Source organism: Trichoplax adhaerens, genomic scaffold (genome assembly GCF_000150275.1).
Source record: "Trichoplax adhaerens TRIADscaffold_8 genomic scaffold, whole genome shotgun sequence".
NCBI classification, from domain to species: domain Eukaryota; kingdom Metazoa; phylum Placozoa; class Uniplacotomia; order Trichoplacea; family Trichoplacidae; genus Trichoplax; species Trichoplax adhaerens.
Genome location: NW_002060950.1, coordinates 1,216,162 through 1,242,749, shown reverse-complemented (window position 1 = coordinate 1,242,749; position 26,588 = coordinate 1,216,162). Strand labels below are relative to the sequence as shown.

The 26,588-nt window shown below is 33.7% G+C and overlaps 5 protein-coding genes across 5 annotated transcripts; 3 read left to right on the top strand and 2 right to left on the bottom strand.

Annotated features, from left to right (window-relative positions):
* Positions 1-488: 488 nt before the first annotated feature.
* On the top strand, positions 489-5,285 carry TRIADDRAFT_28351 (uncharacterized protein; the record flags this gene model as incomplete). The annotated part of the gene is made up of 19 exons (XM_002114720.1): positions 489-638; positions 981-1,049; positions 1,309-1,372; positions 1,818-1,906; positions 2,097-2,147; positions 2,221-2,334; positions 2,472-2,510; positions 2,650-2,780; positions 2,990-3,107; positions 3,222-3,259; positions 3,359-3,483; positions 3,553-3,791; positions 3,875-3,955; positions 4,037-4,178; positions 4,294-4,394; positions 4,505-4,578; positions 4,673-4,830; positions 4,940-5,022; positions 5,145-5,285. The coding sequence occupies 19 exons, from the start codon at positions 489-491 to the stop codon at positions 5,283-5,285; spliced, it is 2,007 nt and encodes a 668-aa protein (XP_002114756.1).
* Positions 5,286-5,657: 372 nt separating this feature from the next.
* On the bottom strand, positions 5,658-7,676 carry TRIADDRAFT_58565 (uncharacterized protein; the record flags this gene model as incomplete). The annotated part of the gene is made up of 4 exons (XM_002114547.1): positions 5,658-5,823; positions 5,927-6,204; positions 6,520-6,705; positions 7,089-7,676. 4 exons carry the CDS (start codon positions 7,674-7,676, stop codon positions 5,658-5,660), a joined length of 1,218 nt encoding a protein of 405 aa, XP_002114583.1.
* A 4,094-nt stretch (positions 7,677-11,770) lies between these two features.
* Positions 11,771-14,724, top strand: TRIADDRAFT_58564 (uncharacterized protein; the record flags this gene model as incomplete). Its single annotated transcript, XM_002114719.1, has 2 exons — positions 11,771-11,891; positions 13,046-14,724. 2 exons carry the CDS (start codon positions 11,771-11,773, stop codon positions 14,722-14,724), a joined length of 1,800 nt encoding a protein of 599 aa, XP_002114755.1.
* Positions 14,725-16,008: 1,284 nt separating this feature from the next.
* TRIADDRAFT_28401 (uncharacterized protein) lies at positions 16,009-18,365 on the bottom strand (the record flags this gene model as incomplete). The annotated part of the gene is made up of 7 exons (XM_002114546.1): positions 16,009-16,111; positions 16,182-16,265; positions 16,346-16,507; positions 16,679-16,766; positions 16,857-16,953; positions 17,168-17,260; positions 18,294-18,365. Coding segments are annotated over 7 exons (699 nt in total), but the record flags the coding sequence as incomplete, so codon positions are not given.
* A 3,509-nt stretch (positions 18,366-21,874) lies between these two features.
* Positions 21,875-26,347, top strand: TRIADDRAFT_28194 (uncharacterized protein; the record flags this gene model as incomplete). Its single annotated transcript, XM_002114718.1, has 23 exons — positions 21,875-21,940; positions 22,021-22,109; positions 22,220-22,283; positions 22,375-22,425; positions 22,493-22,555; positions 22,673-22,786; positions 22,913-22,966; positions 23,059-23,118; positions 23,193-23,274; positions 23,419-23,540; positions 23,622-23,691; positions 23,765-23,832; positions 23,921-24,020; positions 24,770-24,862; positions 24,934-25,022; positions 25,108-25,179; positions 25,282-25,335; positions 25,412-25,492; positions 25,580-25,624; positions 25,699-25,767; positions 25,859-25,975; positions 26,108-26,158; positions 26,243-26,347. Coding segments are annotated over 23 exons (1,779 nt in total), but the record flags the coding sequence as incomplete, so codon positions are not given.
* Positions 26,348-26,588: the final 241 nt, after the last annotated feature.

Sequence of the window (26,588 nt, the reverse complement as noted above, 5' to 3'; positions counted from 1 at the left end):
TAGGTAGGCTACTCTTGATAGGATAACGTGACTTCTCTGGCTCAGACATTGGATAGTAGGCGTAGTAGAACGTCAACAAATCAATTAACCTTTGCCGGCTACAGCGTAAGGCGGATCCATTTTTATTTCGGGAAATTAGAATGAATCATCAACAGGCTAATGAAGCTGTGATTGCTCTATATCTGATGGTAGGTAGGCTACTCTTGATAGGATAACGTGATTTCTCTGGCTCAGACATTGGATAGTAGGCGTAGTAGAACGTCAACAAATCAATTAACCTTTGCCGGCTACAGCGTAAGGCGGATCCATTTTTATTTCGGGAAATGAGAATGAATCATCAACAGGCTAATGAAGCTGTGATTGCTCTATATCTGATGATAGGTACATACATCTCTTCAACTTGCGAGCTACACTGTATTGTGTATTGTGGGGCATAATCAAGTTGCCTATTCACTGGATCGCTATTACACAAAAGTGCGCCCTGTAGAATGGGAGCAATCCATCGATCTCGAGCCATAACCTGGCTTATCGTGGCTATTTTTTCTCATCTCAGAGCAAATGGTCATGACTACCCTATCGATGATAGTGTTGGGCTAGGCCCAGTATTTGATGGAATTGGAGCTATCAGTGGTGGAGGTGTAAGTTGCTATTATGATGAACAACAATCTATCTTATTTCAGTTCAATCTGACTTGTTGATCAAGCGATGCATCGATATATTAAAATGGATAGTAATTGAATTTCGTAAGATTGAAAGAGGCAATGACATGTAAAACATAGATATGTTTATAAGAAAATTTCACTGATTCAACCTTGATCATTGACTATGCTTCTACTCAGCAAGATATAAACTAGACATAAACTAGCTTTCTAGTACACATCTTCGTAAAGTTATAAGCTTGATATTTTTTTTTCTTATCCACAACGAGGCACCAATTCATGAAATATTAAAATATAAACTGCTCTATTACTTTTGTCAAGGCAACATCTCGTCTATTGGTTAGTTACCCCCAAAGTCAACGAGAACAAGTTCTAGATTATTTGTTTAAGGTAATGACACTATGGAAGCAGTACATCAATGGTCAATGACGTTGTATACTTTAATCTCAGTCGTAATAATTGTTACTGTATCTGTCGGACACTTGGAGGTGTATTATGCAGTCGTGCGATTAATGATTCACAAATGTTGTAACATACTTTGAGATTCTACGCCATTTCTTTCATATTTTAACTGCTTGTTGCAAGTATTTCCAAATTCACGCTAGCTCAATTCGTCCGTATAGTAAATATCATTCTTCTTTCCTTACAGCCAAACTTTGGCGCTTCGTTGCATACCTTTAAGGTAGAAATTGGAGGAGATGGGCAAAGCACGGGTAATATTATGCAGTAATGTGCAATAAAAATGCTTACAGTACATGTATAGCTGTACAATGTTGACTTAAGATAAAGGATACCATAGAATAGCGGTAGCGTATGTTTACCAAGTAGATTGTCTACGAAATAATGAAATGATTTTCTTAATCGAACGCAGTTACACTATCGATAGGACGTATATAGATCAATCAGTTTTAAAAGATACTCTTCGCTACTTAAATGAAATAAAACTGATAACTTCCTGAATTGTTTTAAACAATAAATTAATGATAGCGACCTTAGATTCACCATGCGGTATTTTTCGACAAGCCTTATAATATCAATACTGTCCTGATAAAGTAACAAACGAGAAAGATATCCAATACATACAATGCTGTACTAGATAAGATCTGTGCTGCACTAGCTTAACTAAATTTATTTTCATTCTATACTCATATTATGAAGATGGAACAGAACCATCGCATATGCATTCAGAAGATGATGAAAACTATCAACGAGGATATGAATGGTACTTAATGGTGCAAGCGAAAAAGGTTATACGCATATTGTAATGTAATTTTAGACGTAAAACAATTTCATTATCAGCTACGAATAGATATAATTAGTACATGGTAGCTTTATAAGTTTTTAAAATTATCCATTATTTTCTCCATATTTACACAACTGATAATAAAATAAAAAGGCATATTTATAAAATAAAACACTGCTCTTGCTGTCATGTAGAGAAATCCTAATATCAAACTGTATGGTCTACCGTGGGCTTTTCCTGGATGGGTAGAAAAAATATCATCTGCACACATTTTATACCTATATTACAACCACTTAATATTTCTATTGCAATATTTAGGTTGGGAAAGGTACTCAAGATCCCTACAAATATCCCCTTATTACAGCAAAATACATTACCAAATGGCTCATGGGTGCAAGAAAGTATTATAACCTGACGATTGATTATGTTGGGGTAAGAAATAGCAAATAACTAGATATGCGTACAATTTGAAAATTTTTAATTAATTTTATAATCCAGTAAAATCTAATTGTAATGTTTCCTATAAAATACATGTCTAAGTCATTTTCTTTTGCTCATTATGCCACTAGATTTGGAACGAGAGGCCATTTAATAGCAATTATATAAAGGTAATTGATATGCCGCATGCTTTTCAAGGATGACTATTGGCTTATTATGGAGTAGTTTGAATGTTTTTCTACATTATAGGATAGATTACAAGATACAGTACGAGATGTTAACATCAATTATGACATGATTATACTCTAGGAATTAAGAAAAACTCTAAATGAAAATGGTTTGGAAAAAACTAAAATTGTCGCAGCAGATAATCATTGGAATGATATAGCATCAGCAATCCAAAATGATCCCGAACTAGCAGCTGTAGTTGATATAATAGGGTAAAGGATTTATTATAAATAAATTGTAAAATTTTATTCTTAGCAATTCATCAAAAATTATGTTACGGAAAATGAAATTTTTCTAGTGATAGTATCAGATAGATCTTAAATCCGAAATACTATTTGTATTCAGTTATTAAATGTTTTCTTATATTATGATGGCAATACCTGATTTTATTCAATCATATATGGACGTTTGAATTTCACAGAGCTCACTATCCGGGCACAATGTCACCTAAGGAAGCTTCGGCAACTGGTAAACCTCTTTGGGCGTCAGAAGATTACAGTACTACTGATAACAAAATCGGTGGAGGATGCTTTGCTAGGGTTCGAAAGTTTAATTATAATTGATGTATATGGTACTGCTCCTCTAGTTTAACTTACTGGGCGCACAGATACAATTTTACTAATTACACAAAATTGTGATTTTACTTTCCTTAGATAATTAACCAAAACTATGTCAATGGAAATATGTCAAGGTACATTTTCCGTGCCTAAACTTATGTTGAAAACTGTAGATATTAAACAGCTTTAAATAGGCCCGTTATTAATAAATATGAACTTTACGGATTGGATAGTACAATAGCATGGAATCTTGTTGCCAGTTATTACAATGGGCTACCGTATCCAAATGATGGCTTGATGACTGCAAATGAACCATGGTCTGGGCATTACGAAGTCGCAAGCCCAATTTGGCTAGCAGGTACAAAAGTGAAATCAATCGTATTACGCTAGAAATTTTAAGGCTAAAACCGAACTATTATTATATTAGCTCATACGACACAGTTTGCTTTTCCTGGTTGGTTTTATTTGAAACGAGGATTTGGATCTGGACATTTAGAGAAGAACGGCAGTTTTGTTACGTTTATCGATCCTACTAAAAAAAAGTTCGCGATTGTCATTGAAGCAATGTCTCATGAACATTCTCAATGCATTCGACCTCCTCTCCCACAGTACTCGATTACTAATCAGGTTGCGTTATTTCGATTGCAAGGATCTCTGAAAAATTTGGTACGATTCTTTATTATCAATTCAAATTAGGCATTATACTACCGTTATTAAGCGAATTTTACTTTAAATTATAATTATCTCAGGTTGATAAAGTAACATTGTGGCGTACTTGTTTAAAATTTAACGGACCTTCATCTTTGTTCGAAAGAATTGGAACAATTCCAGTAAGAGATAGAATTCCAATATTGCCTCATCTTTTGTTTTATTATATTTAAAATGATATTTGTATTTATTGAAATTTTTAGGTAGTTAATAATGTGATAGAACTGAAGATCGATGTAGATTGTACGTATACGATTACTAATACTGCTGGCCAAAGAAAAGGCCACTATCCCAATCCTCCAGCAGGGCAAGAATTTCCGCTGCCTTATCATGATGACTTTGATAGTAAGTAGATATGTGATGTACAGTACTCTCTTACTTGCAAATGGGCAACTAAATTGACAGATATGCCAAAGGATCCACTGCTACTTGATTTAATTGATTGATTGATGATTAATAGATTATCAAATAGCTAGCGAAGCCAAATATTTTGCTGATCAAACCGGTGTATTTGAAATACACAATAGCAATACGCCGAAGCATGGACGTGTTATGCGACAGGTATTTGATGAGTATTCTTGCTTATTATTGCTATCAATATCTATTTGAAATAATTTGGTTTTAAATAAGTTATTATCGTTATTAATACGAATAATTTTAAATAAATATAGATGGTTTTTAATTCGCCGATATCATGGTGTACAGATGCTGCACAGCCAATAAGCCTTATCGGTAACTCAGACTGGTGAGTCATCTTGTATTGCACTTTGTATCTACCTTGCTTCTTTTACACGTAACAGCACTATTACAATACCGAATTCTGATGCCTTTTTAAACAGGAAAGATATCACAGTGCAAACGGACTTTCTAATCGAAAAAGGCGAAGGCGTTCTAATTGCAGCAAGAATTGGTTTTGGTGGGTGCAATATTGCATTTACACCGGGAGTAGTATTGCGGATCACAATTCATGGTTATTTTACTCTCAGTGAAGACTTAGGTAGCTATGCGACAGTGACAATAAATTGTAATCATTTAAATGTATCGATTATCGAAATCAGTGACTGGTTAATCTCTTCAAGCATTACGTTGTTGACTTGCTTTATAAGGTGGCTTTCTTACAATACATTCTGGCAAATTGCTGACACCCATAGGGCTGAATACTTGGCATACTGCCACTTTAACTGTTAAGGTATTTCATGAAAAAATTTTAAACTTTTTAGCTACTCGTAGCGTATGCGGTACATACGGTAAAAACTTGCAGTAGATATTTCTTAATGCATATTATGTAATTCTTTTCATCCATGTTATTAGGGAGGCATGGCTGCTGCTACGTTTGATCACAAGCCCCTATTTAACAATATCTTTGTTGGCTATAGTGAAGGCTTCGCAGCTATAGGCGCACAATCTTTTATCCCGGTTCAATTTGATAATTTTAGTGTACGGCGTTCATAAAAAATGTAGTCCTTTGCAGGTATACTCATCAAAATTATTTCCGAAGCTGATAACGATCGTGAATACATAGATAATAGATTTATTTACTTTGTATTCGTTATCTATAAACATTTACTTAAATCTCTTTATGAAAATTTATGATAAACCAACTTTTATATCTATGGATACGATCAACATTAGCTCATCAATGCGTCCCTTTGTAATGAGATGAAAAGGCACTTCCTATATTTCCTACTTTAGTTACAGTTTCATGAGTCAGTAATAGACGTTGAAAGTTTAAAAATTTTATATATATATTTTTACAAGACGACAAAGTTGTTTAAAACAAATAAACTGATTTTTCAAGAATCATAGCACTATGCCGATATTAGCTTAAAATTTGGACTCAGGTGTAACAAAAAACGTAAAATCGTCTGTTCCTCTTCTGACTTTAACTTGCATTGCCTCTCCGGCTTTAACAATATTATAAATCTCCTTACTAGCTTTTACAGATTTTCCATTCACTTCGGTAATGACATCACCTCCCCTTAAGCCAGCTCTAATATCGATCAAATACATAAATTAGGATTAAGGATAGGATGTTGTAAACTGATTGCTGTAATATATTAGAAAGAACTATAACAAACTACCATTAGTTATACCTATAAGCTGGTGATCCAGCCGCTACATTTGGCAAAAATACTCCAGTGGTGATATCATCAAGTTTATCTGTCCTTGCTTGAATTTCTCCTAGGATGCTAGGTGTCAAAGTCAACATTGAAATCCCAATGTAGTAATCCATTCGAGATCTACGAGTTTTACTCGTTGATGATCTTAATTGTGCATTCTTTAGAAACTCCTTGGCTACGTCAATCGGTATCGCGAATGAGATGCCAGAAACTACAGCTTTCATCGTGTTAATACCAATAGCCTCGCCGTCCTAACATAGGCACAGTTATAAACATTAGAATTAACGGTCAATCCAATGCGTAATTGTAAAGACAAATGCAATACCAAATTTACTAATGGACCACCAGAATTTCCCACCTAATGACAAGAATGATGCGATAATAAATATAATCAGCCATTACTCTTTTAAAATTTAAAATTTACTAATTTATGAGGAAAACCGATGAATATCAAAAATAGTCAAAGTTTAGCTAAGGTTCTTCATACTGGCGTAACTAGTAAATATGATTGCTAAATTTTTAACCAGTAAAGAGACAATTTTATTGTCTCATTTAGTATCATTTACATTTATAGCAGCATCTGTTTGAATATATTGAATACCACTATGCAGACCAGGAACTTCACGGTGAACAGTGCTAACAATTCCTGCTGTGATCGTGTTAGTTAAGCTAAGTGGACTGCCCATAGCAATAACCCATTCGCCAGGACGAAGTTGACTAGATGATCCAAGTGCCATTGCTGGTAACTTTTTCTATTGATATGCACGTATAAAGTGATTCTCATTAGGATTAGTTTTATTTTATGCATCATCATTCTATGACATGATCAACAGTCCATTTACCGTACAAGTGATTTTATATTAAGATTAACGAAGTATAACAAAAGTGCTACTAAAAGTGATCACTTATGTAATTATAATTATGTAGGACTAGGATGCTTAAAGTCAGTAAGATATCGCTGTACTTTCTTTTTTTACGCTTACAGTGTACGTATAACTTATTGTTACTGCATTACAACGATTGAATTATCAAAAAATTGATTAATAGCTATCGAAGAAATTTCATTACATCAAATCATTATATACGTATACTGTAGTAATAATGTAGTAGTTACATCAAATTAGGATCTATTTACCTTCGTTTTCAGCTTTATCAAAGCGAGATCAGCATCTATATCAACATCGATCACCTCTCCAGCAAGTTCACTACCGTCATAAAGTTTGACTTTAACAGCGTAAGCTCGTTCAATAACATGGGCATTAGTTAATACTAATCCATCTTCACTAATAATAAATCCAGAGCCGCTTCCATGCATAACAACATCTCCAAACATAGTCCTATTGGTGGCTGCAGTTTCAACATGGACCACAGTAGGAGCTGTCATTTCCACAGCTTGCGCAATAAAATTATATTGCTTTGAACGTGGCATTTTATTATCTCTATCGATATCACTGTCTTGTGACTTTGCGTAGACCCTTGTTACCTTAATGAAATCATCCTTCTTTACCATATATTTATACCCTATCCAACTTAAAGAGCCAACTGAGGATACAGCCACAGCAGCAAACCAAGGATTACGAAAATATTTCCAAACGCTATTACGCTTACCTTGACCATATCTTGTACTTGAATTCGTTTTATGAATGGAACGTAAGGTTTGCTTAACGTATAAAGCAGTCAATTGACGGCTAGCTCGAGCTAATGTAGTAAGATTTCCTGCCATCAGCTAGTTTTCAATCAATTCCACTTGCTTCCAATATTCACAGTAAAATTTCAGCAGCGTTGTTTCTGAAGAATTTGATCTAGATGAATGATCTCATCGCCTTTTTCTACAATACCATTTGTACGAGCAGGTCATTCATACTGTACTGTAGGCGTGAACTGTATACTGTACGGTACAGTACCGTACAGTGTACAGTGTACAGTGCAGTAATCCAGTAGCAGTTTTTTGACCGAGCTTGCGACTGTAGACATACAGTACTATAGTAAACTGTAATATTACGTCATAAACCAGCTGAAGTTTTCGTCTATATAAAACTCACTAAGTTGACTGTTGAGCAGTAGTTCTGTCATGGAGGATTGAATGCTTAAGCAAAAGCAGATCGAGTTGCTATTAGAGATGGACACCAAGGTGTTGAGTAGAGTTAGCAAATAGATTCTTTATTGTAGACTACAAGCATGAGATAGTTGTGATACACGTTATGCTATCAGCCAAGTCGCATAACAGGACTGCCAATATATCAAGACGCAAATGTACACTCCATGTAAGATGCAAGCTGAAGCTGATGGATTGCAGTTGTTTCCCAAATATATAAACTCCTACATGATTACAAATTGATGATTGGGTATAGCAGCTCTACATTCTTGCAACGTACGTGCATTGCGCCAATACGGATGCAATCTTATCTTACTATTTACATCAGTTATTATAGAGGAATATTCCGCAATGATAGATAAATAAATAATAATGGCCTTGCGGATAGGTATCACCATGAACCTGATTAACGCTTTGTTGAATTTGGTGTAGTATTATAATTAATCTGCTGCCTATCAACTATGATATCTCCGTCAGCGAAGCGACAGGACGTTAAGCTGATGCATGTCTTAACATACGTCTATACACCGTACAGTAGTAGCAAATGATTGTAGAAAATAGCCAAAGCTGTAAGTGCTACAAATAACGAAACATGGCGAGCTAGTGTACAGTAGACGTGTAAGCAGACTGTAAAAGTATCTATATTTAAGAGCATGAAAGCCTATACTGTATTGAAGAACATGTTACTTACAGCACAATCGAAATCCACTACGAGTCTGTATGAGTAGCCCCTGCTAATGGGGTGCGAAAAGATTGCTTTGAAATAAAATAAGACTTATTTTCTCCCGAGATGTTATGTTACATGCAAAATCACCTCTCATCATTTGAGATACTCCAAGAAGCCGGTGTCAATCTTGTTCTACATTAATCATTCAGGTATTATCCAAGTTCGAAAATGTTCATTGAATACAGGACAATGTGAGTAGATTGAAACACATCTTAATGTATACGTATATCTTTTACATTCTAATATGATGGATCTGCTTGCAATGCTTACCTACAACAAGCCCACTTTAATCTTGACAGTGCTATAGCAGACTACAGAGCAGCATCTTACATTAGCGGTAGGGATATCTATTCAATGATACAATACAGTATACTCGCATAGATATAACTTAGGTACACTGGCGTATAGTTCCACAAAGAAATTAATAACAGATTTTGTAACTAAATTCTCAAACAATTATGTTACTAAGGTAATAGTATAACAAACTTTGACATACAATGAAGAACTTCTTACAACATCAGATCTTAGAAAAGAAGGACTAAGAATAATCATAACAAAAAATATAGCTGTTTAAATACATTGCTTAAATTGCTTACAACATTAAGATTGCGAACAAGCTCACTTAACACTTACGGAACTTGGTATGAGAACGAAATTCCATGATAGTATCACATTTTATGAAGCCGAAATCAATATAGTTGAATTACAATCGCCAACGCTACTCACATATATATATATGCTATACCTACTGCCGTCAACAGCCCTAGATTAGGTATTATCTTGAAGCAATATCTAATTTACTTCTACTAACATGTTGACAATAATAACTTATCTAACACAAGCATATAGAAAATGTACCAGTAGATCACATTTAGTTATATCGTAGCTAGTACACATGAATTACATACTCGTATATAGCTTAATAATGTTATCAACTACAATGGCGTAAGACATTTTTCGATTATTATAAATATCTGATCTATCCGAATGATTAATTATTGCTAATTGCTGATAAATGCTAGCATACTAAACTGTAAGAGGTTACTCAGTTTAATTTCTCGCGCATGGAGAATTATATGCCTCAAAAAACTAAATGCATGTTATTAAATATTAGACAGTTTTAATTGAATGCTAATTAGTAACAGGTGCTCAAATTAATTTTATTTAAAATATAGTTTAAATTTTATCAAAAAAATAAATAAGTCTTTTCATTTAAATAGATGTGCTATCATTAATATGTGTGAATACGCACAAATAATACAGTACGCCCCTTATTTTATAGCTCGTATAATGTGGACAAAAGGAATGGATACTCGATAATGTAGTTATTTGTGAAAGCGTATGTAGCTAGATTTATATGTAAACAGCCACTATAACAGCTATTAATTTAAATATAACTGACCATTGACAGCTAATCGTATCGATGTTAAGAATATTTTCATGTGAAAACAGCACTTGATCATCTGTAACTCTAGTCGCTAATTATATTTGTACCAGACCATAGAAATTTAAAATGCTTGCTCACTAAATAGCCTGTCAATCCAATAATAAACGATTACGAATGTAAAATTTACATCGCAAGAAACGGTTAAAAATATGACCATTTTAGCACTATTTACAATAATCATATTCAATCACGGTTTCTATTCTAACAATATTGTTCATATTTAACTATATGTAAGCTTCTAAACTGCTGTATAGGGCTACACTAGTACATAGTATTCAGGCAACTATTTCAGTAAGTGATCAATGAGGTAAAAAATCTTATTTTAATCAAGATTTTGTAGAAACTTCCAGCTTTAAGTAGAAATAGATAATTGATTACAGTTTTTTTGGCGTATATAAAAATAGTACAAGCCATATTCTTGTTAATAACGTTCAAACCCTTTGTATTTCAATTGATTCAATCATTTTGCTGCTATCCTTTACTATGAACTACATATTATCGACATGACAATTCAATAGTATATTTTCATAAACGGTAGTAATAAAATGATCGAAAGTATGAGTTCTGGAAATAAGTATGTGTGTTATTGCCACATAATTGAGATTCATTTAATACGTCATAACATCAGTGGAGCTTAATACGCGAGTTTATTTGATTAAATCAGCCGCATCTCCTAAATCTGAAGAGCTTTGCTATTTTTAGTTACTCAGTACTAAAAAATATAGTGCAGTACATTAAATTGACCATCCAATTGAACAATTACGTAATAGATAGATAGAAATCAACAGAAACCAATTATGCAAAGTTCATAACCTTAACTGAGTCATAATAATTCCTATGCCAACGCCTATTTTAATTCTAGTAGCGCTCTTAGAGATTAATCTACAATCGATTCATAACTGAATCAATGACTACAATAGTCGATATGCATACGTATTATCATAGAACTTGTATTCATATTGTAACAGATTATGGCCTCAATAACAGGCAGATTAATATAAAACAAAGGCACGCCGAAATTAATTATTCATTCGCTATCCATGCAATATTAATTAAATAACTCGGATATCACTACCGTCTTGAGCTCACGTGAGTAAATAAAAACTTATTTTTGGGCTTTTATTCGGCATGATTATATTAAACAATTGCCATGCCAATATATATTATGAATAGAGATCGTTAAACTAATACACGATTACTGCTAACTAGTGTGATAGACCTGTCACCATTCTTTAATATAGATTTAATGTTAGCAAAGCGAAAAACACCAATTATCGTTTTAATTGCACGTCTAATTCAATGATTAATAGGTGAACTCTATCTTAAATGTAGCCACAAAGTAGCAAACTAGCAATTACAGGGTCATTACTAAATTTTTTGTCGAATCTTTATCAATATTAGAGAAGATGCTACACTAATCTTCAAATAGAATAAATAGAATGATTGAGTAATACTATATCGAGTAGCTATCGGTATTCAAATATATCGTTGACAACAATTGGATCAAGATAACCCAAGTGATTGAAGTTGATTTCAAGTTTCGTCACGATGGCAGAAAATAATTCGACATCAGATCCTTTAGGGTTAGAAGGTGGCGATAACGTCTTGCAGCTAAATGTTCCTTTTTCTAGTCAAGTTCAATTACCAAATCATCTATCAGATAGTAAAGGTAAATTACACTATGATTCTAAAACTACTACTGCACACTGAGATATCAAAAACCGCTAAACACTATTGTCGGTGAGAAATAATCTTATTTCTATTTTGACTTTATTTTCGACCTAACTGTAAGCTTATAGACACACTGTAACTATGATACCTAATTAGATGCGGCACTCTGATTTACGATATGGGAATATGATTATTTTCATGTTGTATAGTTACTCAAATTTGTTTTATCAAATACGCTGGATAGCTCAACAGATACTACAGATAGACACAGAAAACTGATATATTATTAAAGATTGCGGTAATTATCCATTAAATCACTGTCAGTGCACTAAATATTGATTATTAGAATGATTTCTGGCCGTGATTGGGGTTTTTTCGATATTGCGGTGACCTACTTCATTTAATTGTAAATATAAAACTTTTTAATCTTTTCGTTAAAATTCTTTTTAATTATACAGTTGGGCTGTAGATTTTACTTTATCTAGCATGGTGATCACACCAAATATTACATTGCTCTAACAATTGAAACTCTTAATTACCTATTATTCATTGTGATTAACGATATGATTAGTCTGAAATTAGTAAAAATCGACGAAAAATCTGATCATAATGAAACGCCAAATAAAGTATATTAAAATAGGAATTTTTCCTGGTAATATTACGAATCATCATTTACTGTAGTACAAATACGGTGCTCTAAACATATACTTAAATGATTGCGTTGTCAAATAATTTTGCCATGTACACTGATAGAGCTTCAGAAGTAATTATTATTTCAGCTTATGTACTATTCCTATGCATAACTGACAACAGAATTATTTTACATATAGTATAAATAGTACGTATATTCGAATGGAAAGATCTAATAAGTTACAATTCTCGTATTCAGATATTAACCGTTATGCTATCTAAAATTTGAAGTATGAGCATTTATCATGTAGATCAGAATAACAAAACATATGATTGATTGGTATATACTACGGACATATTTTGATTCGGGTGATAGATATTCATTATTTACTTCTCGCATGCGATTACAGCATAACGGAGTTCCTGTAATCTATAAATATACAGGTGTAGCGTGTAATCAAATTGAAAGATTTGATTTGCTAATTGTAACTAACAACCTGACAGTTTTATTTTCTTCGAAAGGTAATAAAGTCACAACAGTCCAGCCGTCGTCAATTATTCCTGTTAATGATGGTGGTAGGTTTGATCGAGATCCTGATGTACTCTTTCCTCCACCTCCATATGACAGGAATGAAGTAGAGAATGACTGCCAATCACGAAGTATAAGTCGGGCAAGTCGAGCTAGTCGAGCTAGTCGTGCTAGTCGTGCTAGTCGTGCTAGTCAAGCGAGTTCGTGGATGACAACGGCTTCGAAGGCTAATCAATACCAACAAGTACGGCATGTGATGCTTAATAAAAATATAAATTGGTCTGGTCTCTCTTGTATTCAGCGTAAAAGTGACATTATTCCCATCCAAGAAAATGAAGGCGCTGATGATACTTATTTACCTAACTACGAAGAAGCTACAACAGTTCAAGCATGGAAAAAAGTAGCCAAGTTTTGGGGCTCTTTCAATAAAGTTTATGGATCAAAAGCCAATAAAATTCTTCGGGGTATCCATTTTTTCTATTTTTGGGTAGCATTAATATTTCCAGTGGTAGAATTTGCAATTAAACCAGAAAATTTTGCATTTAACATCACTACTATAACATTTTCAGTAGTTTTTGCTGGCTTAGCAGTAGCTGATCTAGTCATAACATACCGTAAAACTGATGACGAAGTTTTTATGAGGAAATTTCAATTTGTACAGCGAATTGCTAATATTTTTGCATTATATCAACCGATCATATGTGATGTAATGGCTTTTGTGGTTGAGAAATATTTTAGGGGGAAAAATTGGTATGATAGTATCTATACAATCTTGTTAGTTTACGCTATACTTGAATTTTTTGCATTGGTGGGTGAGCTACTATTTATGTTACACAAACTACTGAAAGACTTTCATAGTCGACATCCTGCTGCAAGTACTACTGGAATCTCACTTGGCATTCCATTCGGCTTTCGTTTATTTATCGCCTTTATTATGAATATTGCCGTATTTATTGTTATGATATGTGCATTTGGTATTGAAGCCTACGAGGAAAATTTAGCAAGTGAAAATTATCGGACGACGCATACAAGTAGATTTATGATTTTTATGATCATCATTATACCCTGGCTTAATCTGTTACTTTTTATAGCCATGAATTCACAGTGCTATTATGAAGTACTATTAATCTTATGTATGGATGAAGTTATTGATGAAGGGGGCGATGAGGCTGAAGAAATGACAGAGCGAAAAGAAGACTATCTTAAAATGGATAAAGCCATTCGCTTCTTTGATTACATTACCGATTCTTATGTTCTTTTAACTTTATTATCATTATGGTACCTCCTACTATGGATTTACTTCATTGTGGTTGTAGGTATACCACGAAATGCGTTTCCAGCTTTACTGATCCTTACATTAATAGTTCTCTCCAATCCGACTGCGTTTATTTATGCTTCAACCACTATCATTTATAATATTAATAAATTATTGATCTACAGTATACTATTATGTCGAAAATCACATGATAATACTGACGAAGATCCCGAGGATCCAACCAGACCGAGAAAAATACATAATTGTTGCGACTGCCTCTTTGCTTTACCTGTATATATTACTTATTATTTGCTCAAGATATTGGAATATTTTCATAGGCTAATAGAAGACCAAGATGCAGTTCTTCGAGTTCCCGCTGTATTTACTGAGTGTTGTAAATATTCTAGTCTTGCTTAAAACTAATGTTATGTCTCCTTCTGTGTTAAATTTATGGACTGACACGTGTTTTATGTATTGTATTAATACCGGTTTTTAAATACGAATTGTAGCTTCAAATAAATAATCTAAGCTCTACATTATTAGACATTGATTAAAGTCGATGCAGCATCTATTTATCATTCAATAATTGCTTAAACTGACAATGTATAGTACTCATAAGCAATGTTATTTGAAATACACATGGCCGCCTATTACAGTACTGGCTTACAAGTTAAATTAAAATTCATTAATATATGGACTGACGTACGTACTTCTCTACAAAATTTTGTCATATTCGAATAAACTATAATAATCAATAAAATTGAAATAATAAATTAAATTTTTATCACATAGTTACTTCATTAAACCTGTCAACTTACGGTGAATGCAGTGATTTAATATATTTCAAGATGCAGTTCTTCGAGTTCCCGCTGTATTTACTGAGTGTTGTAAATATTCTAGTCTTGCTTAAAACTAATGTTATGTCTCCTTCTGTGTTAAATTTATGGACTGACACGTGTTTTATGTATTGTATTAAAACCGGTTTTTAAATACGAATTGTAGTTTCAAATAAATAATCTAAGCTCTACATTATTAGACATTGATTAAAGTCAATGCTGCATCTATTTATCATTCAATAATTGCTTAAACTGACAATGTATAATACTCATAAGTAATATTATTTAAAATACACATGGCCGCCTATTACAGTACTGGCTTACAAGTTAAATTAAAATTCATTAATATATGGACTGACGTACGTACTTCTCTACAAAATTTTGTCATATTTGAATAAACTATAATAATCAATAAAATTGAAATAATAAATTAAATTTTTATCACATAGTTACTTCATTAAACCTGTCAACTTACGGTGAATGCAGTAATTTAATATATTTTATTTAATTAACACGATAAAAAGACGGATAACGACTTCATCTTTTATTTGCTACTCTTTAACGACATATTTCATACGTTCGATATATTTAAACGCAGTAAGTCACGTTAGTGTGAAATTCTCCCATCAAATCTTAATCAATATGCAGTTATTGATACTATCTGCCAATAAGGCTAGCTTGTTAACCGAATAGTATTATGTACGCAATTGGAAGGTTACAACCTACAATTATGTAATAGTTATAAATTTAATAAATTATGGTATGTGCACATATCCAGCAGTTATAAACATCGATACGGATGAGATATTGCGTTGACACTTGATTGGAGATTCTCATCGATAGTAAGTGAAAGCTAGCAATAACATTAAGCAACTGGAACACATTCAGTTTCATTATCTTTAGTTACTAATTGTATTAAACTTCCGTTATCAACAGGCTTCTCATTGGAGATCCAAGCATGAAATAGTCTACATGAAGATGTCATAATAACATTAATAAAATGGTCATTGAAATTGCAAAATAAAAACAAGAACTTACTCAGCAACAAACGTTAAGGGTGTCCATGTACTGAAATCTGCACTTGCCATAAATTTTCTGTTCATGGGCGTATCAAGCGTAACACTGCCGAAAAAAATATTGCGTACTTTTAAATTATAGATCTCTTCATTATAATTGTTGTTGTTGTCGTTCATATAACATACGGTAAAATGCCAACGGCCCTAGCATTGGCTGGTAGTCCACTGTTTGTGCTCGCTAAGCTCTTAACTAATTGATGGACGGCAGCTTTAGCCAATCCATATCCAATCATGCCTGGAGTTCCACCCAAAGCTGGTTGTGCACCAGTCAAAGTTAGTAATCCGCCTCTAAAGTAAACAAAGAGGAATAGCTATTTAATGGTGGTGTGTCTTAGTAAGACTTGCAATTTGAGTAGATTTTAATGTAAGCTGTTCAATTTTAGTGATGTCTATGCAATTATAATTATCATCTAAATTTTACATTGATAATTTTATAATCAAAATAAGCATTAAACATACTCTTCTAGGTATTTAGCAGCAATTTTAGCAGCAATTACGGACGTCCAAACACTTTGCTTCCACATTAAATCGGAATTCTTGACTAAATCTATATTACAATTGCAAGGTGATCCATATCACATACTGCATACTATTACTTTGGCAATACAGACACCATTATTATCATTAGGTATCTCACCATCTGAAGCAGCATTTCCACCTGCCCAGCCTCCAGCTACGCAAAGAACAGCAGAGAATTTTCCGTCTTGTAAAAGATCGCTCAAATTGGATAGGACCTAAGATCAAAAGCGCGATTACGTAACTTTGGTAACCGTTTCTAGTGGATACCGATTTTTTTACATTAATAGGCCACTGAGATGTAAGTAGTTTCACTATTTTACTCGATTTTACTTGTAAACTCCATACTGTATGTTAATCCTTCAATTTTGTACTCATGCGCTACTTAATTTCCGCTGCATACTATGATTGTTAGTATTTAATATGACTTACCTTTTGCTCTTGCTCTACCCATGAATCATTCACCGATAGTAGTACGTTAGCATTTGCATCAGGATTTTCAAAGATATCTGCAGAAGCGACCCACTATAAAATAGCCAGGAAAATGCAATCAAATGAAAACAATAGCCACGACTTAGGCATTGGTTGATTCATACGACGATAAAATTGCAATTTATCATGTTAAAGAGTGCCATATTATTTTGTAATTTGAGTGGTATCCACTCTGTATCTGGGGTATGACTCTTCATAGCGTAGCGCGATTCAATCATTCGTCTATTCCATTTCCCATTGCAAGAAACTACTGGTGAGTAGAAAAACTATAACTATATGAAGACAGGGTTCATTTGCAGTGTACTTCATTAATTCTGGACCTTTAACAGGCCTATTCGTGAAATCATACTTCTCAGCTCTAGTGTAATTTGACCATAGATATATTCAGATTCAGACATGGGTTATTTGACATATCGCATGCATCTGGTAATACAGTACGCACTAGTGGAGTACAGTATGTTCCCTTGGCGACAACGGCATCGGTGACGATGTGAAATTTTACTACGCACTACATACGGACAGCTAAGCTGTAGAGTGCATTCGTAGTAAGATTAATGATGTAGGTAATGTGAGAGAATAAAGTAGCTGGATGAAGAAAAGAAAATTAATTTTATTTCCATTGTAAGATGTTGGTCGTAGAATTGGACCCATTTTACAGCAATTGCAATGGTAGCACACTAACACCTGTACTCATGGACTACTCGTGTTGCTGCCTGCTGAATAGATTAGCTGTAGTGCATACAGAGCAGATCGTATTTCGGCATCAAAACTACTGTATCAATGCAGGATGTTAGCATTGTTAGGAACTTGATGGAAAAGATAAGCAAGAGCCTGTTTCAATTTTTAAGACTGTTCAAGAATAACACTATAACAGATCAAATGTATGAATACCTGGTAACCTATTGTCAACAGTCAACAGTGAATGATTGGTGAACCTACTATACAGTCCTATATTACATCCATCCTTTTTTTTTTTATATCTCCTTTACAAGCAGGCACTAATGCAGTTACCAACTAAACTAGTCGTTGTATAAAATGAATGCGTTGTATCCGATCGCTCGCATACCCATTGCTTGGAACGAAAGAACGTCACCAGGGCACTACCAAGAGCTCCTTTTCCTCCATAAACCAACACTTTTTTTGTCACTGGAGAACAAAGAAACAATCAATCCATTTCAATACAATACTGATGAGTAGCATGTTGTATCCTTATTCCAATCTAGATTGAGCTATCACCTACTTTTCTCAACAAATAGTGAATAAAGTTCTCCGCGATGATTTCAAAATGTTGGTTATTTAGCCAGGCTACTAAACTGAATATGCTTTGGAGCCTCGAGGTCGTGTTGGAGGTTTGGCCTTCAAAATCTGTCGCCAGTGCAGAGTACAGTACAGTACTGTACTGTACTGTACCGTAGGTGTACAGTACAGTACAATATTTGTAATACGTACTGTACACTGTACTGTACTGTACTGTACACTGTACAATGTACATCCATAAACGTATTCAATCATAATCATAATTATTATCCTAAAGCTCTTAACCTTCTCTTCACTGTTATACTCTCTAACATTATATTATATGTACTGTACTGTAACTCACTATATTCTTGCTTGCCTTTTAATAAGTCTACAGCATAACATACAGTCTATTACAACCTCGTTTTTTTCTCAACTTCATGATTACAACCTATCCACCTTCCTTGCTTAACTGAACCCGAAAGGTTCAAGCATACACAGTGTACAGTACACTACTGTACTGTACACTGTGGGGGGATGTACTGTACACTGTACAGTACAGTACAGTATGTGTGCAGAAAGCATGACCGCCTTGAATCAAATTGTGGATTCCTCGACTGTACAATGTCTCTATCAAGGATAAGCTTTTATAATGGAAACCCTACAGCTCGAAGTTGATCCACATGTAGCGTCGATTTCTCCATGAGGGGTGGACGAACTTTCAACACGCGTTATTACAGTACAGTACATTGTACCATGACCATAGTGCTACTGTAGGGTACTGTACTGTAACTGCAAGTTAGTCAACTGACCATAGACAAAGCGACGGATTTGCAAAAAATGGCGGAAAGCAAATTTAATTTGGGCAATTCAATTACTAATTTCTCAACGCCACACTTACAGAAATCAATAGCAGGATTAAATGCCGAGTCAGGAATCAGCAGCAAAGTTGAGGTTATTCTAGTTTGTATCTTACTGGCGAAGAAATAATGTTACTAAAGAAAACTCATGCTAATTATAAAACAATAGTACCCTAGGTTTGCAATTTTGCAATCTCTCTCTATTATAATCACCAGGCGCTAGTTTCCTTGTGGTCAGTAAAGCCCGTAATGGCATGCAATGACATCGTTGACTTATCAAACAAGTTATTCGACTATTTCTCATCTACAAATTTCAATCAATTGGTACACAGTTATCACAACATACTTACATCTAGTGTGGTGATCTGTTTAGTACTGCATAATCGATTAGGATCTCCAAATTGCATCGCGCATTTTGCACACCTTCATTTTAGGAAAATTACTTTTACTACGCATAATGCTGCTAAGAACAGTGTATAATACTGTACCACTATTTGCAAATGATGAATTGATTTAATTTAGCCACTGCTTAACATATCAACGGTTGTTCATTCATTTTAATTTTGTATTTATTTTGATACTGTTATTGACCATAGAGGGAGCTCACTCCCAGCGTAACTTTCAGTAGCAAGAAGCATCAGAGGTAAGACCATCACTTAATTTGCTATTTTGATACCTACCACTTGCATTGGTTACATCATCATTCATTTATCTTTGCTTTTAGTGATTTCGAAAATGATCAATTTAAATCTCCTGCTATTAGTAACAAAGTAAGCCGTTTTCTTGGATTTGATCCTCATATATCTAGAGTATTTCTGTTGAGGAGTAACTACAGTAAAGTAATATCATACACGTAGATAATTATAATTAGTATAAGCAGAACTAGAATTGCAATCGCATCGAAGCAACTATGCGACATCACTTTACTCAACATAAAGCTTAGATACATATTTAATAAGCCTTTATACACTTTTGAAATTGATGATTAGGACATCAAAAAAATTGAAAATAGACTGTTCGAGATTCGCCAATGTAAGATTATGATTAATTATTATTACAATAAATGGTATGCCTTATCAATTATTGTGTAATGAAAAGTATAGGAAATGAGTAGACACTGTGTTTGAACTGTCGGCCATATAATCTTCACATGTTCTTTAGCACTCCAACAGTCATTTTCGAAACCATCGGAATTGGATAAGAGCCAATCATCTTGTAAGTAATGATGTACAATCACATGAAACTACAGCGTCGACTTTATTTAGTGCTAACTGAATAACTTAGTAAAGCATAAACGTTTATACAAACAGTTTCATCTCAGAATTTGGAATTAGGACCTGTCGCATATCAGGTGAATTGAAGAAGTTTCTTAATGATATACTCAATACAGTTATGACATACTTTACAGCCAAACTACGACTAAGAGTATTGATCAAGTATAAAATGCTATGAATTTGGAAATTTTCCATGGTAACCGACTAATTATAAGTTATTTACATTGTACCTTGCTATAGGATTCTGTAATGCTTATGGATCACAGAGGTCTCACTGCACCTACTATTGTTACCAAGGAAATAAGTTTAGATGAAGTAAGTATCTACATTCTAATACCGGTGATGTTGTTAAAAGATTATTTGTATTTACAAAGTAAAACTGTTCAAAATATGAGCCTGCAAGGAAATGTTTATGACTGATATTTTAATTGGTTCTCTAGGATGCTATTAATTCAAGAAAGGATGACAGGGCAGTGACAGATTATGTTGATCAGATTGAGACAGGTTACTACCTAGTAGTGTTTAAAGAATAGATGAATGTACTACCGTATTGTCTAATAGGAAATTCTTATCCAAATAGTTTTACAATTTTTAACTCTTCAACTTGCGTTACCTAGATTTTTCGGGGCTGATTGAAGATTTCTTTAAAATATACACTGCAAGTACTAGAACGTTAGACCCTCTCGAAGCTGTTAAGGAGTATGAAAAGGTCAAAATGTTAATCAACACCTCTGCGATTTACAATTGATAATGATAAATACAAGAGTAAATCGTTCTACGCCACCTGGCTTAATAAATTATTTAATTTAACCTTAACACAGATTTGTCATGAACATCTACTTATGTTGGAAAGTGCAGTCAAGAAATTAGTACCTGGACAACGCAGGTATGAAACGATACTATGTTATGCTTTCCAAACTATCACTATAAAAGATCCAATAAACAAATGTTAATTGACTTGTTGCATGGCTATTAGATCTCAAATTTTACAAGAAAAGATAACTGAATTAAAGTCAGAAAAGTATACGTGGCGTTTAATACATTCAATATATAAGTAAGTTAAGATTTTATTATTGTTTAGCGCTTGTATCATAGTCGAACGGTAATATGAAGTAAGAATTTGAATTGTTACAACAGGGACAGGTTGTTATCGTCTGAAGAACGTATGGATTTAGAAAATTCATTACTAGATTTGGTAAGTAGATTTTTGATAGTTCTGTTTGTGCCGCTTAGGTTATTAATAGATCGTGTATACTTCTGCTACAATCTAGATAAAAAATCAGTCCGATAAAAAAATTGTTGATAACCTGTACGATAAAGATGGTGAAATACGACAAGCACAGGTTAGAGTCTAGTAACTGTTGCGTTTAAGTTTCAACCTTACAACTTATCCTATCGTTCTAATTTATACTATCGAATACAGTTGGTTATTGATTGGCTGGAGAATAATGCTGGCGATGAATTGGTCAATTTTCATGAGAAAGTGGAGTACTTTTCCCGTCAAGTGTGTTGGTAGGTTTCAACTGTGATATTATCTACATAAAAATTACCATTTACATTTGTATAACAACTAGTATCCATGGAGTAAAATCCATAATAATAATATAATAATCTTGCACTAGGGAAAATACTCTGCATGATATGCTCTTCCCTAAGCTTGGCTCTCCCACAGTTGTCAAGGAAATGGTATGAAGTATATTGCCTATGACCGCTAATAATAAGGTTAAAATTAACACTTACAATACGACTACTCTCTTGTATTTGATGGTATTCCAAGGATCCTGACGCACCTATAAGAAGTGGGCTTCCTTTGATGGACCTCGATGAGGTGAGACAGTTATATAAAGTGCTAAGGAAATGTTGATGTTAATACTAATAATGCTACAAAATTACAGGAGGATGATGCTAGACTACTGAAGCATATTTTTAGACTCGTTAGAGCAGGACAAGTTACCAAGGTTGAAATTGAGGATATTAGGAGCTTTAATATATTAATTTTATATGGACAATTTGTAAATCCTTAGTAACAGTTATCATTAGCGAAATAACGTTTATTGTACTTGACATGGTAATAGGCTCAAGAAGTATGTATAAGATGCGGTCAAGCATGGAGGGCTGCTACTTTGGAAGGATGGAAAATGTGGCACGATGAAAATTTAGAAAGTGGTAAGAACCTATTTGTGATGATCGTAACTTAATGCTATTTAGACTCTTTGAGACTCAATATGTATACAGGTCAGTCATTTGCTAATGTTTCTTTCATTTTTTATCTTACAATGAAAGTCCCACAGGATGGAACATTATACGAAGTAAAGGGTAACCCCAATCGTGATATCTGGAAAAGTTCCTGTTGGCAACTTTCGGAGCAGGTGCCTTACCACGGCATTGGTTTACATTAATTTACATAAGCGACGATATGTAGGAACACAACTTCTTACATATAAGTATTATTATATTTTAGGCGAAATTTAATCGTTATGAGAGGGCGCTCTATGGTTGCCTGAGTGGGAACTTGGAAAAGGTTTACTTTTTAGCCATAATTTAATTTTGCATATGATGTATGATGATAACCATTCCGGTATATCGTTCGGATAGGTGATACCAGTTTGCGAATCTTGGGATGATTATTTATGGGCATACTATAAGTGCTTTATCGATGAAAGGGTAGAACAGGTTGGTAGAACTAATCAAAATTTGGATTCAAGGGATATGCACTAATTCTGTATTGGTTGTACGTCCATTCCTTCTTAGGAAATTCGCAGTTACCCTCGTCTCTTTCGTACCCTAGTACCACTTCCGGTCGGCCTTACTGCAGAGTAAGTAATTAGATACTCTTCCGTAATTAGATTTGTACTAAATTATATTAATTTATGTATTTATTTAATCAACTGTAGTTTAAATCCAGAGAAAATATTTGATGCTCTAGATAATAATTCCAACGAGGTATTACCATCTTTTGTAATGTTTATGTTGTTTGTTAATACTTATGTTAATATACATAATTTGTAAAAAATATTCTTATAGAGCGTTCGACATCACGCAAGTTGCTACTACCAAACCGCTCAAAAACATGTCATTCTAGATGATGTAAATGGTAAGGATGGATAAAGAGATTTCAACAAGGATTAGCTTCAAAAACCTAAACGTTATTTAAATTCTGTTAACAGATTTTCTGGCAAAGTCAATATCCTGGATTGGTTCAAATGAAAGATCATCCGATGTCCTTAGATTTCTTGTTTGTATTTATTAAATAACCGTTGTTTTTCTCTCTAGAAATGGATAGAAATAATCGTAATGATGATGTATTATATCTACAATTGTAGACCCATCTTGCTTTGTTCTTAAGAGGTATCGGCTTAAATTTAAATGACGAAGTTTGTGATAATGTTATTGAACTCTACGTTCAGGTAAGCCTGCTTATCAGTAAATACATAATTACGACATTTATATTCTTACAATATGCGCGGATCGTGGTGTATGTTAAAATTAATAATGATGCGGAACTTTTTGTTCATATATATATAGGGTCTAATCAAAGCTGGGAAAATCGAACTAGTATGACTTGATAATAATTACAAATACAAATATCCCTGTTATGCTTGCCGCATAAGCGTGTAACACAATTCTCTTGTAATTGTAAGGTTGCTACATATACTGCTGCGTTACCGTCTCAATCACAAATAGCAGTATACGCCAAATTCTTAGAAGGTTAGCAAATTGTATGGATGTATTGACATTTCGAGTGCACAAAGTCTGAGTGAAGTCTATTCGTTGTTGATTCTTAGGCATCCATGACAAATCTGAACGACAAAGGTGTTTGCTGCTTGGAGAGCAAGCTGGTATGAAAATTCGCAATGTTTTAAAGTACTATTTGTATAATTTGAATGTGTTCATTTTGGAGTTTACCGTAATTTTTGTCAGGTCTTAACACTGATGCCATTACGAAAGCTGTCGTTGTTAGTGTTCATCAATTTAGACGGGTAAGTAATACTTACTATTTACTTATTTTTAATCTTACGTGTAAAATTAAATTAATTGATATCAAAGATTGACTTTTACCTTGGCTTCCGTCTTTATGATAGATTTACTTTCTTTTCATATATAGAGTGATGTGTCAAGAAATATTGATATTACCAAGATTATTAGTGGCGATATATCAGATACTGATAGAGAGAAAATTGATGCTATTGAATGGATGATATTCAATCCCTCGCAGCGAATAGAAGCAATTAAACATGCTAATGCCGTGATGAGATACTTTATTGGTATAAATATTTAATTATTTGTCAGTCATGGAGTTAAATTAGTTGTTATAGATTCTTATTACGACCTATAGCATGTAGAAAACACTCTGCAGCTAGAGAAGTTTACACAAAAGTGCCTTCTGGTTCTATAGATCTCGTCTACAAGCAGTGGCAGACGAGGGTTTGTGTTAAAACTTGTAATCCTTAATTGATGTCAGCAAATGTTATTGGTGCTATCTTGAAAATTGTATGATCCATTCGCATAGGCTGGTGAATCCAATCTACCTGCGGATGACGATAATGCTATCCGTGAATTTTTATGCATTCAAGCATATTTGGTATAGATTCTAGAACCTATTCTGAATATTGTAGCTAACCTTCATAGCACGCCCATCAGGTAGAAACTGGCATTTGTTGATTCGAATTTTTTTAATTTTAAGGATGCTCATGAAGCTTTCACCGAATGGTTTCAACAGTATTATCACGGAAAACCGGTATAAATTAGTGGATCGATTCATCAGATATTAGCATCTTATTTTGAAAGATTTTTTCATGTTCATTGTAATGCAGGAGGAACCTCATGTTACTCAAATTAGTAGACAGCAAAGCATCGCTAAAATTGCTTATGAAGAAAAGACAAAAGCATATCGGGTTTGTATTATCTAATCTTTGTAAAATCATATAGCTAAATGAAAGATAAGATCCCATTTTTTTGTATTACACTGTTTGTGATTCTAGTTGGAATTGGAACGTTGGGAAAGGAATATTGAAATATATTCCAAGGTATTGGACTTTATGTTTATTGGTACAATATTAGTATTAGTGGGTAAATATGTAGTTTACGACCGATTATATAGGATGCCATTGAAAAATTATACAATGTGCTTCTCTTCGTCGATGGCGGCTGGATGGTTGATGCTCGAACAGTACGTACCCTGCGGATAGTCTAGCTTTAGTGAGACTCTAATTCCTTTATTTCTTCTTGTTAATACATTGTGTCTATGATATATACTATAGGATGCTGTCGTAGATGAATCTAGAAAACATCAATTGGAAGTTTTACGCCAGCTTTGCTTACCTTTGATCTGTTTTTTGTTACAAACGGTACTACAAGCTACTCAACAGTATGATCAAGTATGTATCGAACCCAGTATAGATACGAACGTTATTTGAGTTATTATGGTGTTTATAATGCAACAGTGTTTTACCATTCATGTTTTTATTATCCACTTGTTAGTATTAATATGATTATCGTATAATTTATAGAGCCTACGATTGGCGGTTGTCATAGCATCTGAACAATATAAATTATACGAGGTATAAAGAATTGGTTTACTCTTTATAGTAAGTGAAAATCATATTCATTACAATAAGCTAAAGAATTTCTTGACATCATTGCAGACATTTCGCCCTGATGAATTGCAACAGTTCCTACGACTTTTATGTGAATCAGCGAAGGAAATATTAAGCCAACCGCAACTATCAGATGAAAATAACGACAAATAGAAGGGATTAGCATTTGTGCATCTATCGGAATATATCAATCATTTGTTTTATATGTACAATTTATTATTTCGACTGTAAACGGCACTGCGATTTCTTCAATCTCTGTATATTAGTTTTGGTAAATAGCTGTGATTGGAATACTTGTTGTCATAGCAAGTGTGGCATATAATGGATTTATAGAAAATTTTATAGTATGACATGTACGTTAAAATTAATGATTAGGCCATGTTAATGTCATATG